At 60.5% G+C, this 14,038-nt stretch overlaps 1 protein-coding gene across 1 annotated transcript; it reads right to left on the reverse strand.

The window, feature by feature from the left end:
• Positions 1 to 38: 38 nt before the first annotated feature.
• Positions 39 to 11,576, reverse strand: LOC308050263 (glycerol-3-phosphate acyltransferase 2, mitochondrial-like; the record flags this gene model as incomplete). The annotated part of the gene is given in 22 exon segments (XM_080360281.1): positions 39 to 155; positions 230 to 285; positions 365 to 418; positions 1,253 to 1,373; positions 1,444 to 1,554; positions 1,635 to 1,712; positions 1,802 to 1,950; positions 2,833 to 3,097; positions 3,806 to 3,876; positions 4,112 to 4,221; positions 4,499 to 4,572; positions 5,276 to 5,374; positions 6,420 to 6,614; positions 7,294 to 7,375; positions 7,493 to 7,644; positions 7,715 to 7,814; positions 7,902 to 8,099; positions 8,101 to 8,229; positions 9,533 to 9,649; positions 10,495 to 10,596; positions 11,304 to 11,377; positions 11,463 to 11,576. Coding segments are annotated over 22 exon segments (2,568 nt in total).
• Between the last annotated feature and the right edge of the window lie 2,462 nt (positions 11,577 to 14,038).

A 14,038-nucleotide genomic window follows, 5' to 3' on the forward strand; every position in this document is an offset into this window, starting at 1 on the left:
TATTGTCACCCCCAATTTATTGTCACCCCCGGCGCGTGTCACATCTGCAGGAACTGCCGCACGAAGGCCTCCAGCTCCGCGCGCGCCGCGGTGCCGCGGAACGGCCGGGTGAGCTGGAGCTGCGGCCCCGCGGGGCCCCTCAGCTCCTCCAGCACCTGCGTGGGGACACGGGTGTCACCGGGGGGGACACAGCCGGGTTACGGGGCCGCGAGACCCCCGTCACACTCACCCCCATGTCCTTGAAGGTCTGGAGGGCGCTGAGGGCCGCGCTGCGGCTGGGGGGCTCTGTGGGGAGAGAAACCCCAACAGGAGCACCCGCAGCCCCTCTGGGGGGTCTGTGTGTGTCCCCCCAGCCCGGACTCACCGACATCGTCCCCCTCGGCCAGGAACTGCAGCAGCGCCTCCAAACAAACCGCCTCTGGGGGGGGACACAAATGGGGGTCAGACGCCACCACCCCCCGTTCTGCTCGTGTTGGTGTTGGGATGATTGAGCGGGAGGGGAACGGAGGGGCGGGTTCCGCTATTTACTGCGATCTGCACCAAGATTAACGGCTCCTACAACCAGTTAATTGCGATTATCGCTTAAAAGCAAAGTGGCTGAGGTTTTAGAGGTGGGAATCAGCAGTTTTTGCTGGCTGAACCTCCCCTGGGCAGGTTAAGCCGGGTTTAACTGCGATTTTTAGGCTCGTGGTTTGGGTTAAACTCGACTTGCGGGAGAGGATCCCGGAGATGAGCTCAGGTTTTAGGACAAGGAGCATGGGATGATGTGCTTGCGTGGTTGAGTTTTGAACAGATGTGGGTTGACAATGTCCCTTGTTGGGTTATTTGCAGTACAAACAGGGTGTATGAAGTAGTTAATAGGGTGTATGAAGGGGTTAATAGGGTGTATGGAGTGGTTAATAGGGTGCATGAAGGGGTTAATAGGGTGTATGAAGGGGTTAATGGGGTGTATGAAGTAGTTAATAGGGTGTATGAAGGGGTTAATAGGGTGTATGGAGTGGTTAATAGGGTGTATGAACTGGTTAGTAGGGTGTATGGAGTGGTTAGTAGGGTGTATGGAGTGGTTAATAGGGTGTATGGAGTGGTTAATAGGGTGTATGGAGTGGTTAGCAGGGTGTATGAGGAGGTTAATAGGGTGTATGAAGTGGTTAGTAGGGCAGCGGGGGAGTCGCCACCCCTGGAGGGGCTGTTTGGTCACCCCAAAAGCCCCTGGGGCGGTTGGGAAGCGTTGTCCCTCCCGGGGGGGTCTCACCGGGCTGGGGCCACTGCGGCCGCTCCAGGAACGAAACCGCGCGGGCGAACGTCCCCAGGATGGGGCTGAGGAGGCGGCAGAGGAAGAGGAGGAAGCCGGGGCAGCCCTGGGGCTCGCTGAGCTGCGGGAGGAAGCGCAGGTGACACCGGCCCGTCCCCGTCACCGAGGCCGCTCGGGGACACCCCCGGTACCTTGAAGCAGCGTTTGGGGAGCTCGTCGGCGCCGTCGCTGTCGCTGTCGCTGAAATCCATCCTGGCCCAGGGCCGGCGGGACACGTCGCAGGCCCAGCGCTCGCCCTCGGGCTGTGGGGACAAACAGGGGTTGTGGCACCTCGGGGGTGTCACCCTGTCCCCGCAGGGTCCTCTCCGGGGGTGTCACCCACCTCCTCGACCTCCAGCAGCCCGCACAGGAGCAGCTTGTCCAGGACGTCGTGGCTGCGGCACTCGGGGGGCTGGCAGGGCTGGGAGGAGGGGACGGGGGCACAGGTGACCTGGGGGTGCCGCTGCCACTCCGGTGTCCCCCGGTGTCCCCCGGTGTCCCCAGCCCCACCTGCAGCCCCAGCAGGGTCGGGGGCAGCAGCCGCAGCAGCTCCAGCGTCTTGCGCTGCAGCTCGTCCTGGCTCAGCACGATCCTGGAGCGCCCGGCGCTGGACCCCAGGAACGGCAGCAGCTCCAGCAGCAGCGCACGGATGGCACAGGCTGTGGGGACACCACCCACCACCGGGGTCACCAGCATCGCCAGTCCCCGGTGTCACCATCCCCCACGTCGCCAATCCCCCGTGTCACTGATCCCCGGTGTCATGGAGTCCCCAGTGTCACCAAGTCCCTCGTGTCAACGAGCGCCAGTGTCACTAATCCCTGGTGTGAGGCGTTGGTGTCGCTATTGCCCCGTGTCACCAAGCTCGGGTGTCACCACACACCTGGTGTCACCATTCTCCAGTGTCACCAAGTCCTTGGTGTCACCAAGTCCCCAGTGTCACTGATCTCTGGTGTCACCATTCCTGTGTGTCACTGATCCCCACTGTCCTCAAGTCCCTGGTGTCACTGATCCCTGGTGTCACCATTCCTTGGTCTCACCATCCCCTGGTGTCACCGAGTGCTCGGCGTCACTGATCCCTGGTGTCACTATTCCCCGGTGTCACCAGTCCCTGGCATCACTGACCGCCAGTGTCCCCACCCCCTGGTGTCACCATCCCCTGGCATCACTGATCCCCAGTGTCACCAAGTCCCCAGCGTCACCAATCACTGGTGTCACTATTCCCCAGTGTCCCCATCCCCTGGTGCCACCGATCCCCAGTGTCACAATTCCCCATGTCACCATTCCCTGGCATCACCAACCCCCAGTGTCCCCATCCCCTGGTGTCACCAGGTCCCCAGTGTCACCAATCACTGGTGTCACTATTCCCCAGTGTCCCCATCCCCTGGTGCCACCAAGTCCCCAGTGTCACCAGTCACTGGTGTCACTATTCCCCAGTGCCCCCATCCCCTGGTGTCACAAGTCCCCAGCGCCACCAGTCACTGGTGTCACCAATCCCCAGTGTCCCCACCCCCTGGTGCCACCGACCCCCAGTGTCCCCTCACCTCCCACGGCCTCGCAGGCGAACACGGGCAGCACGGCGGCGCTGAGCCGGCGCAGCTCCCGCCGCGCCTCGGCCGAGCCCGCGGGCAGCACCAGCGCGTCCCCGCGCGGCGCCAGGCGCAGCAGGGTGACACCAGGGGACAGCAGCGCCAGGCTGTGCCGCAGCAGCGCCCGCAGCTGCCCCGAGAAGCCGACGTCGCGCTGGCGCAGCAGGATCTCCTCCAGCAGCCAGCCGAAGTCCCGCAGCAGCCGCGACAGCAGCACCGCCTGCGGGGGACGGGATGGACGGGAGGGAGGGAGAGCGGCCAGGAGGGGGAAAGAGGGGGAAGGAGGAGGAGGAAGGAGGGAGGAAGAAGGGAAGAGGAGGAGGAGTGGGGAGGAAGAGGGAGGAGGAGGAAGAAAGGAGGAGGAAAGAGGTGGAAAGAGGAGGAGGAGGAATGGGGAGGAAGAGGAAGGAGGAGGAGCAAAGGAGGAGGAAAGAGGTGGAAAGAAGAGGAGGAAGGAAGGAGGAAGAGGAGGAGGAAGAAGGAAAGAGGAGGAAAGAGGAGGAGGAGGAGGAGGAAAGGAGGAAAGGAGGAGGAAAGAGGGAGGAGGGACTGGGGAGGAAGAGGAAGGAGGAGGAGGAAAGAGGGGGAGGAAGGAAGGAGGAAAAGGATGAGGAAGAAGGAAAGAGGAGAAGGAAGGAAGAAGGAGGAGGAAAGAGGAGGAGAGGGGAGAAAGAGGAGGAAGAGGGGGAGGAAGAAGGAAGAGGAAGGAGAAAGGAGGAAGGAAAGAGGAAAGAAGGAGGAGGAAAGGGGAAGAAGGAAAGAGGAAGGAAGGAGGAGGAAAGGGGAAGAAGGAAAGAGTAAGGAAGAGGAAGGAGGAAGAGAGGAAAGGATGAGGAGGAGGTGGAAGGAGGAGGTGGAAGGAGAAGGAGGAAGGGGGAGGAAAAATTCCTCCAAGAGGAAGGGGAATGTGGAAAATTCCCGGTCTCACCCCACGGTGCTTGTGCAGCAGCAGCGCAGACGTGATCCCCACGGCTGTGACAGCGGAACAGGACACGGTGTCTGTGGGACAGGAGGGGGAAGGGAGGGGAAGGGGAAGGGGAAGGGGAAGGGGAAGGGGAGGGAAGGGGGAGGGGGAAGGGAAGGGAAAGGCAGGATCTCAGGCATCAGGGATTCACCCCCTGAGCCCCAGGGGCGCTGGTGACATCCCAAGGGACCCACAGCCCGGACAGATGGATGGACAGATGGACAGACAGACGGCTGGACAGACGGCCGGCCGGACAGACAGCCCCCTCACCACTCAGCGCGTGCAGGCCCAGCCGCATCACCAGCGTCTCCTCTTCGGTCTCCGGAGCAGCGGCCACCGTGGGGCTGGGACCCCAAATCACAGCTTTGTCACCCGGGGGGCTTGAGAAACGGGGGGAAACGGGCGAGAAAATGGGGTGAGAAAAGGGGATGAAAAAAAGGGGGCAAGGAGAAAACAGTGAGAACACGGGGTGGAAAAAGGGGTGAGGAGAAAACAGGTTAAAAAAATGGGGCCAAGAGAAAATAGGGTGAGAAAAGGGGACGAGAAAAGGGGACCAAGAGTAAAGGGGGTGAGAAAAGGGGGTGAGGGGAAAACAAGGAGAGAAAATGGGGTGTAAAAAGGTGAAGAAAGGGGCTGAGGGGTCCCCGTGGTGCTCACGCGGTTCCCGGTGCCCCCGGCGGCTCCTCTGGATGCGGCTCCGCATGGATCCACCCGCCCTGCGCCGCGAACTCCTGGGAACAAGCCAGGGAGCTGAGCCCTTGGGGACCAGCACCCCCAGCTTCCCGTAACGGGGATCCTTGGAGAGCCCTGGAGAGCCCCAGAGCCCCAGGAGATCCCAAGATCCCCAGGAGATCCCTAGAGAACCCCGGAGAACCTGAGGTCCCCAGAGAACCCCATATCCTTGAAGAACCCTGGAGAGCCCTGGATCCCCTTGGGGAACGCCAGATCCCCAGGGGATCCCCTGAGAACTCCAGATCCCCTGGATCCCTGGAGAACCTCAGATGCCTGCAGAACCTTGGATCTCCTGGAGAGCCCCAGAGAAACCCAGATCCCCAGGAGAACCTGAGATTCCCTGGAGAACCCAAGATTCCCAGGAGATCCACTGAGAACCCCAGATCCCCAGGAGAACCCAGGAGCCCTGCAGAACTCTGGATCCCCTGGAGAACCTCAGGAGAACCCAAGAGCCCCACGAGAACCCCAAATCCCTGGAGAACCTCAGATCCCTGGAGAGCCCAAGAGATCCACCAAGAACTCCAGATCCCCTGGAGAACCCCAAACCCTCAGGAGAACCTGAGATCCCCAGGAGATCCCCTGAGAGCCCTAGATCCCTCAGAGAACCCTGGATGCCCCCCTGGGGTTCACCCATCCCCACCACCCCATCCAGGACCCCCTGGGATCGGGTGGATCCCAGGATCCGGTGGGGATCCCCCGTACCTGCAGGGAGAAGGGTTGGCCGAAGTCCACGCGGGCGCAGCCACGATTTCGGGGTCCGGCCCCAAGGGCCATGCGCAGGATCCCAAACATGCCCAGCGCCTGCGGACACGGGGGATGTGCCCCCATATTTGGGTGCTGCGCCCCAAGAGCACCCAGGGACCCCAAAATCCCACAGGAACCCATGAGCACCCCAAAATCCCAAGGCACCCCAAGAGCACTCACTGCACCCCCAAAAATCCCAAGGGCACCCATGTGGACCCCAAGAACACCCCCTATTTGGGTGCTGCACCCCAAAGCACCCAGGGGACCCCAGAATCCCTCTGGGCACTCAGAGGGCCCCAAAACCCCAGGGGCACCCCAAAATTCCCAAGGGCACCAAAAGGCACCTGGGGGCACCCATGAGTACTCCAAAACCCCAGGGGCACCCCAAGAGCACCCAAGGCACCCCAAAACCCCAAGAGCACCGTAAGGGCACCCATGTGGACCTCAAAAGCATCCCACATTTGGGTGCTGACCCCCATTTGGGTGCCATCCCCCCATTTAGGTACTGTCCCCACCTTTTGGGTGCCATCCCCCCATTTGGGTGCTATCCCCCCATTTCAGTGCTGTCCCTCTCATTTGGGTGCTGTCCCCCATTTGTGTGCCATCCCCCTATTTGGGTACTGTCCCACATTTGGATGCCGTCCCCCTCATTTGGGTGCTGTCCCCCCACTTTGGGTGCTGTCCCATTTAGTTGCTGTCCCCCCCGTTTGGGTGCTATCCCCCCATTTCAGTGCTGTCCCTCTCATTTGGGTGCTGTCCCCCGTTTGGGTGCTGTCCCCCGTTTGGGTGCCATCCCCCTATTGGGGTACTGTCCCCCATTTGGATGCCGTCCCCCCCATTTGGGTGCTGTCCCCCCACTTTGGGTGCCATCCCATTTAGGTGCCGTCCCTCTGGTTTGGCTGCCATCCCCCCATTTGGGTGCTGTCCCCCAATTTGGGTGCTGTCCCCGCATTTCAGTGCTGTCCCTCCCATTTGGGTGTTGTCCCCAACTTGGGTGCTGTCCCACCACTTTGGGTGCCGTCCCATTTAAGTGCCATCCCCCCATTTGGGTGCTGTTCCCCCATTTGGGTGCCATCCCCTCATTTGGGTGCTGTCCCCTCACCGTTGTGTCCCCGGGGGTGACATCGTAGGCGATCCCCACGGGCACCACGGTCACGTCGCGCACGGCGCGCTGGCTCAGGGCGCGGCACACGGGGCGCAGCCAGCGCCGGGCGGCGGGCGCCAGGACCCGGGGCAGCGCGGGCTCCTCCAGGAACAGCAGCAGCGGCTGCCGGCTGCGCAGCAGCTCCGCCACGAACTGGGGGGACTGGGTTAAACTGGGGGGACTGGGAGAGACACGAACTGGGGGGACTGGGTTAAACTGGGGGGACTGGGTTAAACTGGGGGGACTGGGAGAGACACGAACTGGGGGGACTGGGTTAAACTGGGGAGACTGGGAGAGACACGAACTGAGGGGACTGGGTTAAACTGGGGAGACTGGGAGAGACACGAACTGGGAGGACTGGGTCAAACTGGGGAGACTGGGAGAGCCACAGACTGGGGGGACTGGGTTAAACTGGGGAGACCGGGAGAGACACGAACTGGGGGGACTGGGTCAAACTGGGGAGACTGTGTCAAACTGGGGAGATTGGGAGAGCCACAGACTGGGGGGACTGGGTTAAACTGGGGAGACTGGGAGAGACACGAACTGAGGGGACTGGGTTAAACTGGGGGGACTGGGTTAAACTGGGGAGACTGTGAGAGCCACGAAATGGGGGAACTCTGTTAAACTGGGGGAAATGGGCCAAACTGGGTGTACTGGGTCAAAATGGGGGTACTGAGCCAAACTGGGGGTCCCATGGCCGCAGTGGAGCTGCCGTGTCCCTCCTTTGGCCACCCCGCGCACCCGGCCCCCCATATCCCCCCACCGAGCACTGTGGGCTCTCGGGGGTCGTTCCGCGCCCCCAGTACCCGCGCTGAACTGGTCCCAGTCGTACCGCGGCCAGCACGGCCCCCGCCAGCCCCTCGGCCTCGTCCCGCGGCGGCAGGAAAACCCCCCCGAGGCGGGCGAGCAGAGACCTGCGGGGAACCATAGAATAACACCCCCCGCACCCACCGCGTCCCCCCTGTCCCCAGCACCGCCTGCCGCAGGGACTGGGGGAAACTGGGGCCACTGGGAGCACCCCCTTGACATACTGGTGGGGAACGGCATCAAATCGGGGGTACTGGGAGCACCACTTTGACATACTGGTGGGGAACTGGGCCAGACTGGGGTCCTGGGAGCACCCGTTGATGTACTGGTGGGGAACTGGGTCAAACTGGGGGGACTGGGAGCACTTGTTGATGTACTGGTGGGGTACTGGGTCAAATGGGGGTACTGGGCCAAACTGGGGGTACTGGGAGCACCCACTGACGTACTGTTGGGGGAACTGGGTCAAACTGGGGGTACTTGGCCAAACTGGGGGTACTTGAGCAGCCATTGACATACTGGTGGGGGAACTGCACCAAACTGGGGGTACTGGCTCAAACCAGGGGAAGTGGGATCACTTGTTGATGTAGCGGTGGAGCAACTGGGCCATACTGGAGGAACTGGGGGAGCTCTTACCGCAGCAGGGGGGTGCAGGTGTCCCCGCTCAGCGCCACCCGGGGCGCCCCGAGCCCCTGCGAGAACAGCAGCAGCGCCAGCAGCGGCGCGTCCAGCGGCGACTTGTGGGCGCACAGGAAAAGCAGCGGCACGTCGGGCTGGGGGATGGGGCAGCGGTCACGCTGGGGACGAGGGCTCGGGGGGACAGGAGGGTTTGGGGGGCACACGAGCGGGTCGGGGGGTCCCCACCGTCCTGGCCGCCTCCTGCACCGTCGCCAGCTGCCCGCGGTGGAGCTGGACGCTCAGGAACAGGCGGCTCAGCAGCTTGAGCAGAACCCAGGCGCAAAATCTGCAGGAAAAGAAGCAAATGAGAAGAGTGAGAACCCCCCCAAAACCCCCTAGCCCGCCCTGCCTCGCTTTCCCCACCCAGGCAGCTCTTCAAATGTCACTAAACAGCTTTATCATCCATTAAGTTAAACCGCTAGCGCTGGATGTGACAAGACAACAAAAGCCGGAGTGATTTTCCTCCCGCGCTGGTTCCGGGAACGATGCAGCGCTCGGATCCCCCGGGGAGCTTTTTCTTCCCTTTAAATACTTGAAGCTGCTCAGAAGGTTCTTTTATTCTGGCTCAATCAGCCAAGCAATTAGGCTGTGATGCGACCTCTAATTGCCAATTGCTCCATGACAGGAGGAGAGAAAGAAAAGCGGAGAGAGAATGAGAGAAAAGTTCCCTTTGGCTTCGCTTGGATTTCCAGCCCCACTGTGTTTGGGGTTTTTTCCCCCTTCTCGATCCCGGGTCAGATTCCAGCTCTCTGGAAGGAAGTGGGGAATCGTCCCCAGGAGCTGCAGGGGGGTGTCTGCGCACGCAGCCCCCAAAGGATCCCAGAATATCCTCCAAAAGATCCCAGAATATGCCCAAAGGATCCACGTGCATCCCCCAAAGGATCCCAGCACATCCCCTGGAGGATCCATGTGCATACCCAAAGGATCCCAGAATATCCTCCAAAAGATCCCAGAATATGCCCAAAGGATCCGTGCGCATCCCCTCCAAGGATCCCAAAATAGCCTCCAAAGGATCCAAGTGCAGGGCCCAAAGGATTCCAGAATATCCCCAAAATATCCATGTGCAGCCCCCAAGGGATCCCAGTGCATGCCCCAAAGGACTTGGGAATATCCTCCAAAGGATCCAGGTGCATCCCCCAAAAGATCCCAGAATATCCCCCAAAGGATCCCACAATATCCTGCAAAGGATCCAGGTGCAGCTGCCAAAAGATCCCAGAATATCCCCAAAATATCCATGTGCAGCCCCCAAAGGATCCATGTGCATCCCCAAAGGACCCAGGAACATCCTTCAAAAGATCCATGTGTGACCCCCAAAGGATCCCAGAATATCCCTCCAAAGATCCCAGAATATCCCCCAAAGGATCCCAGCACATCCCCTGAAGGATCCATGTGCATACCCAAAGGATCCCAGAATATCCTCCAAAAGATCTCAGAATATCCTGCAAAGGATCCATGTGCATACCCAAAGGATCCCAGAATATCCTCCAAAAGATCCCAGCACATGCCCCAAAGGATCCAGGAATATCCTCCAAAGGATTCATGTGCATCCCCCAAAGGATCCCAGAATATCCCCCGCATGGGTCCCAGACCTGAGCAGGGGCCGTGCGAGCGGGGCCTGGATCCCCGCCAGGATCCGCTGGATCTCCTCCTTGCAGCACCGCTGGGATCCGCTGGCCCCTCCGGATCCCTGGGACACACCGCGCACCCTGCGGAGCGGGGCCATGGGGGTTAAATCCATAATTACCCCGTAATTACCCTGTAATTACCGCGCACTGGCTTTGTGCCGGCTAATTAGCCATGAGGAGGTGGGTGACAGTTCCCTGACGAGCCCACGTCACCTGTGGGACCTCCCGGCAGTGCCAGTTCCCCCCACACCCCAAAATGTGGGTGCTGCGGGTCCCCTCACAAAGCCCCTTCCTCAAGGAAGGCCCAGTGTCCCCAGTTTGACCCAGTGCCCCCGGTAGGTGGTGCTCCCAGTCTCCCCAGTTTCACCCAGTCCCCCCAGTACCTCGGGGCGCTCCCAGTGCCCCCAGTTTCACCCAGTCCCCCCCAGTACCTCAGGGGCACTCCCAGTGCCCCCAGTCTGACCCAGTCCCCTCAATATGTGGTGCCCCCAGTTTCACCCAGTCCCCCCACTACATGGTGCTCCCAGTCCCCCCAGTTTCACCCAGTCCTCCCAGTTTCACCCAATCCCCCCCAGTACCTCAGGGGCACTCCCAGTGCCCCCAGTTTCACCCAGTCCCCCAACTACGTGGTGCTCCCAGTCCCCCCAGTTTCACCCAGTCCCCCAACTACGTGGTGCTCCCTGTCCCCCCAGTTTCACCCAGTCCCCCAACTACGTGGTGCTCCCTGTCCCCCTAGTTTGACCCAGTCGCCCCCAGTACCTCAGGGGTGCTCCCAGTGCCCCCAGTCTGACCCAGTCCCCCCACTACATGGTGCTCCCAGTCCCCAAGTTTCACCCAGTCCCCCCAGTTTCACCCAGTCTCCCCATGACACCCCCTCGCTGCGGTGACAAAGGGGACACGGGGACAGGGTTGACGGTGCCACCCACCTGTGGCAGATCCTGGTCGCCAGGTCCTTGGGGGTGTCGGGGACATCCTGGCCCCAAAGCGCCAGGATCCCGCACACCCTGCGCACCAGCCAGCCCCGGTACCTGCAGGGGACATGGGGACACCCCAGGCACCCCCCAAAAAGCACTAAATTTGCAAGAATGTTGAGATTTTCCTCCTCGTTTCACAGCTGGGACAACAGAGGCACCGGCAGAGCGACACCCCGGGTCACTCTGCTCGCGGCATCACACCCGCGATGGCTAAAAACGCACGCAAATGTCCCCAAAATTGGGGATTTTTCTTCCAAACCAGCCCCTAAATTAAAGCTAAAAATCACCCCAAAGGGACATAATTGAGGTTTTTGGTAGAATGGAGTAAAATGACCAGATTGGGTGAAAAATAAATCAAAAATACAGCGCAAAAATACCACTAAACCACCAGGGAGCGAAAGGGGGAGAGGAACCGAAGGGCTCCAGCACCTCTGGAATGACAAATATATCGGATATTTGGCACGGAACCAGCCGGACTCTTCCCAGCAGCATCGAGATAGCGAAAAGCTATAGAAATAACCCCAAATCCTCGCTTCTGTGGCCAAATTCTCCCAGATTGAGCACAGCAGGAGGCAGAGGCCCTTGTTGCTCTAAGTGCGGGAATGCGGCTTCCAGACATTCAATATCTAATTAATTTAACTCGTCGAAATAATTAGGGGGCGAGAGGCATCCCACAGCTTGGGAAAAGGGTAAAATTTGGGGGGAAAAGGTAAAATTTGGGGGAAAAAGGGTGCTTTTTTGCAGTATTTCGCCAGCCTTACCGCGTGTCCTCCTCGGTCAGCCGGATGGCGTCGCGGAAACCAAGGGATGAGACGTTCATCTGGTAGAAATTGTCCTGTGGGGAGATGGAGGGGACATGAGACCCTCAGGATGGGGTTTGTCCCCTTGTCCCCAAACTCTGGTCCCCCCCAAGCTTTTACCCAGCTCTTAGGGGTGCAGGTCTGGCAGCAGCGCCCCGACAAGGGCCGATATTTGCCCAAAAAAGGGATGAAAATCTCCAGTTTCTGCCCCGAATCACTGACCCAGGTTTTCATCTGAGAAGAGAAAAGGGTGGTAGAAAGCCCGTAAATACCAAACGTTGAGGAATTGACCCCAAAATGCTGTTTGTGGAGGAAGGAAAGGGGTCGGGGAGGCGGGGGGGTGACATGAGCCCCTCTCCCCACTTTGGACCAGCTCCCCGGTGGGGAAACAGGCGGTTTAGCACAAAAAAGAGGTGAAAACATGTAAAACAACACAACAACCCAGCAAACAACGTGCCCAAAGCCCCTGGGATCTGAATTCATTGTGTCACTGAGCTCCGGTGCTGCCACGATTATTTTCCACCCACACCCCACCCCGGCCCCCCCAGCACGAAGATGCTGGTTTGTACCTAAATCACACAATCTGCATCCAAAAATCCCCGATTTGTACCTGAAAAACCCAATTTGTACCCCAAACCCCCAATTTGTACCCAAAACCCCCAATTTATACCCAACCGCCCCCCCCCCAGCCTGCCCCAAAATTCCCAGAGCAGACCCCCCCTCACCAGCCTCAAACCCCAAAATCAAGCTGGGGGTACCCAGCGGTGTGGGCGGCTTGGACCCCCCCAATAAAATAGTGGTGAGGGGGTAAATTCCACCCCCCCCATTTTATGGGGTCGTTTTAAGGTGTTTATTAAGCCAAAAATAAGAGAGGCGGGAGGAAATTGAGAGGGAGGGGTGTCCCCTCGTGCCCGTCCCTGTCCCCGGTGTCACCGACCGTGGCCGTGGAGGGGACGTGCTGGGGACGTCGGTGGAGGGGGGACAAGAGCAAGCGGCTGCGCTGGGTCCTGGAAAAGAGGTAGAAATGGGCAGAAAGTCACATTTTCGAATGTTTGGGTGCCTGGGAGGGGCCTATAGGGGCTGGGGGAGGTCACACAGCTCATACAGGCCCCACACACCCTATAAATTCTAGGTGGGGGTCACACATCCCATACAGGGCTCACACACACTATAGATCCCATACAGGCCCCACACACCCTATAGAGTCTATAGGGGGGTCACACAGCCCATACAGGCTCCACACACCCTATAGATCCTATGTGGGGGTCATACATCCCATACAGGCCCCACACACCCTATAGATTCTATGTGGGGGTCACACATCCCATACAGGCCCCCCACACACTATAGATCCCATACAAGCCCCACACACCCTATAGAGTCTATGTGGGGGTCACACATCCCATACAGGCCCCACACACCCTATAGATTCTATGTGGGGGTCGCACATCCCATACAGGCCCCACACACCCTACAGATCCCATACAGGCCCCACACACCCTATAGATTCTATGTGGGGGTCGCACATCCCATACAGGCCCCACACACCCTACAGATCCCATACAGGCCCCACACACCCTATAGATTCTAGGTGGGGGTCACACATCCCATACAGGCCCCACACACACTATAGATCCCATACAGGCCCCACACACCCTATAGATTCTATGTGGGGGTCACACATCCCATACAGGCCCCACACACCTTATAGAGTCTATGGGGGGGGTCACACAGCCCGTACAGGCCCCACACCCTATAGGGGGGTCACACACACCCTATAGGGTCTCTAGGGGGGTCTCACACACCCTATAGGGTCTATAGGCCCCCCGCCCCGCCCCGCGCTCACCGGCCCGGCCGGTCCCTCCGCTCCGCCCCGGAGCCGCCCGGGGGCCGGGCCTGGCCGGGCCGCCCTGTCCCCGGTGTCCCCCGCGGTGTCCCCCCGCACCCCGGACACCAGGGCCTTGGTTCCGCTGCCCTGTCAGCGCGGGGACCGCGGCTCACGCCTTTGGGGACATCGCAGCCATGTCTTGGGGTCCCCTCCCCGGTCCCTGTCACCCTCAGGGCCACCACCCTCATCCCTGGTCCCCATCACCCCAAGCACCATCAGCCCCATCTCATGGTCCCTGTCACCCCAAGCACCATCAGCCCCACCATGGGGTCCCCTCTCATGTCACCCCCATGAATGCCACCCCCCTATCCCTTGTCCCCAGCCCTGTCACCCCCAGGGACATCAGCCCCACCACAGGGTCTCGGTCCCTTCCCATGTCCCTGACAACCCCAGGGCCACCAACCCCCTTCCCAGGTCCCCGACACCTTTGGGGACACCAGCCCCAGCCCCAGCCCCAGCCCCATCATGGGGTCCCCTCCCCGGTCCCTGTCACCCCCAGGGCCACCAAAGCCCCATTCCTGGTGCCCATCACCCCCGGGGACATCAGCCCCATCTCATGGTCCCTGTCACCCCAAGCACCATCAGCCCCATCATGGGGTCCCCTCTCATGTCCCTGTCACCCCCATGAACGCCACCCCCCTATCCCTTGTCCCCAGCCCTGTCACCTCCAGGACCATCAGTCCCCCATCCCTGGTCCCCACCACCCTTGGGGACATCAGCCCCAAGCCCGTCCCAGGGTCCCAGCCTCTTCTCAGGTCCCTGTCACCCTTGGGGACATCATCCCCAGGCCCTTCCCATGTCCCTGTCA

The sequence above is a fragment of the Nesoenas mayeri genome (genome assembly GCF_963082525.1).
Source record: "Nesoenas mayeri genome assembly, chromosome: 27".
Classification (NCBI taxonomy): Eukaryota; Metazoa; Chordata; class Aves; order Columbiformes; family Columbidae; genus Nesoenas; species Nesoenas mayeri.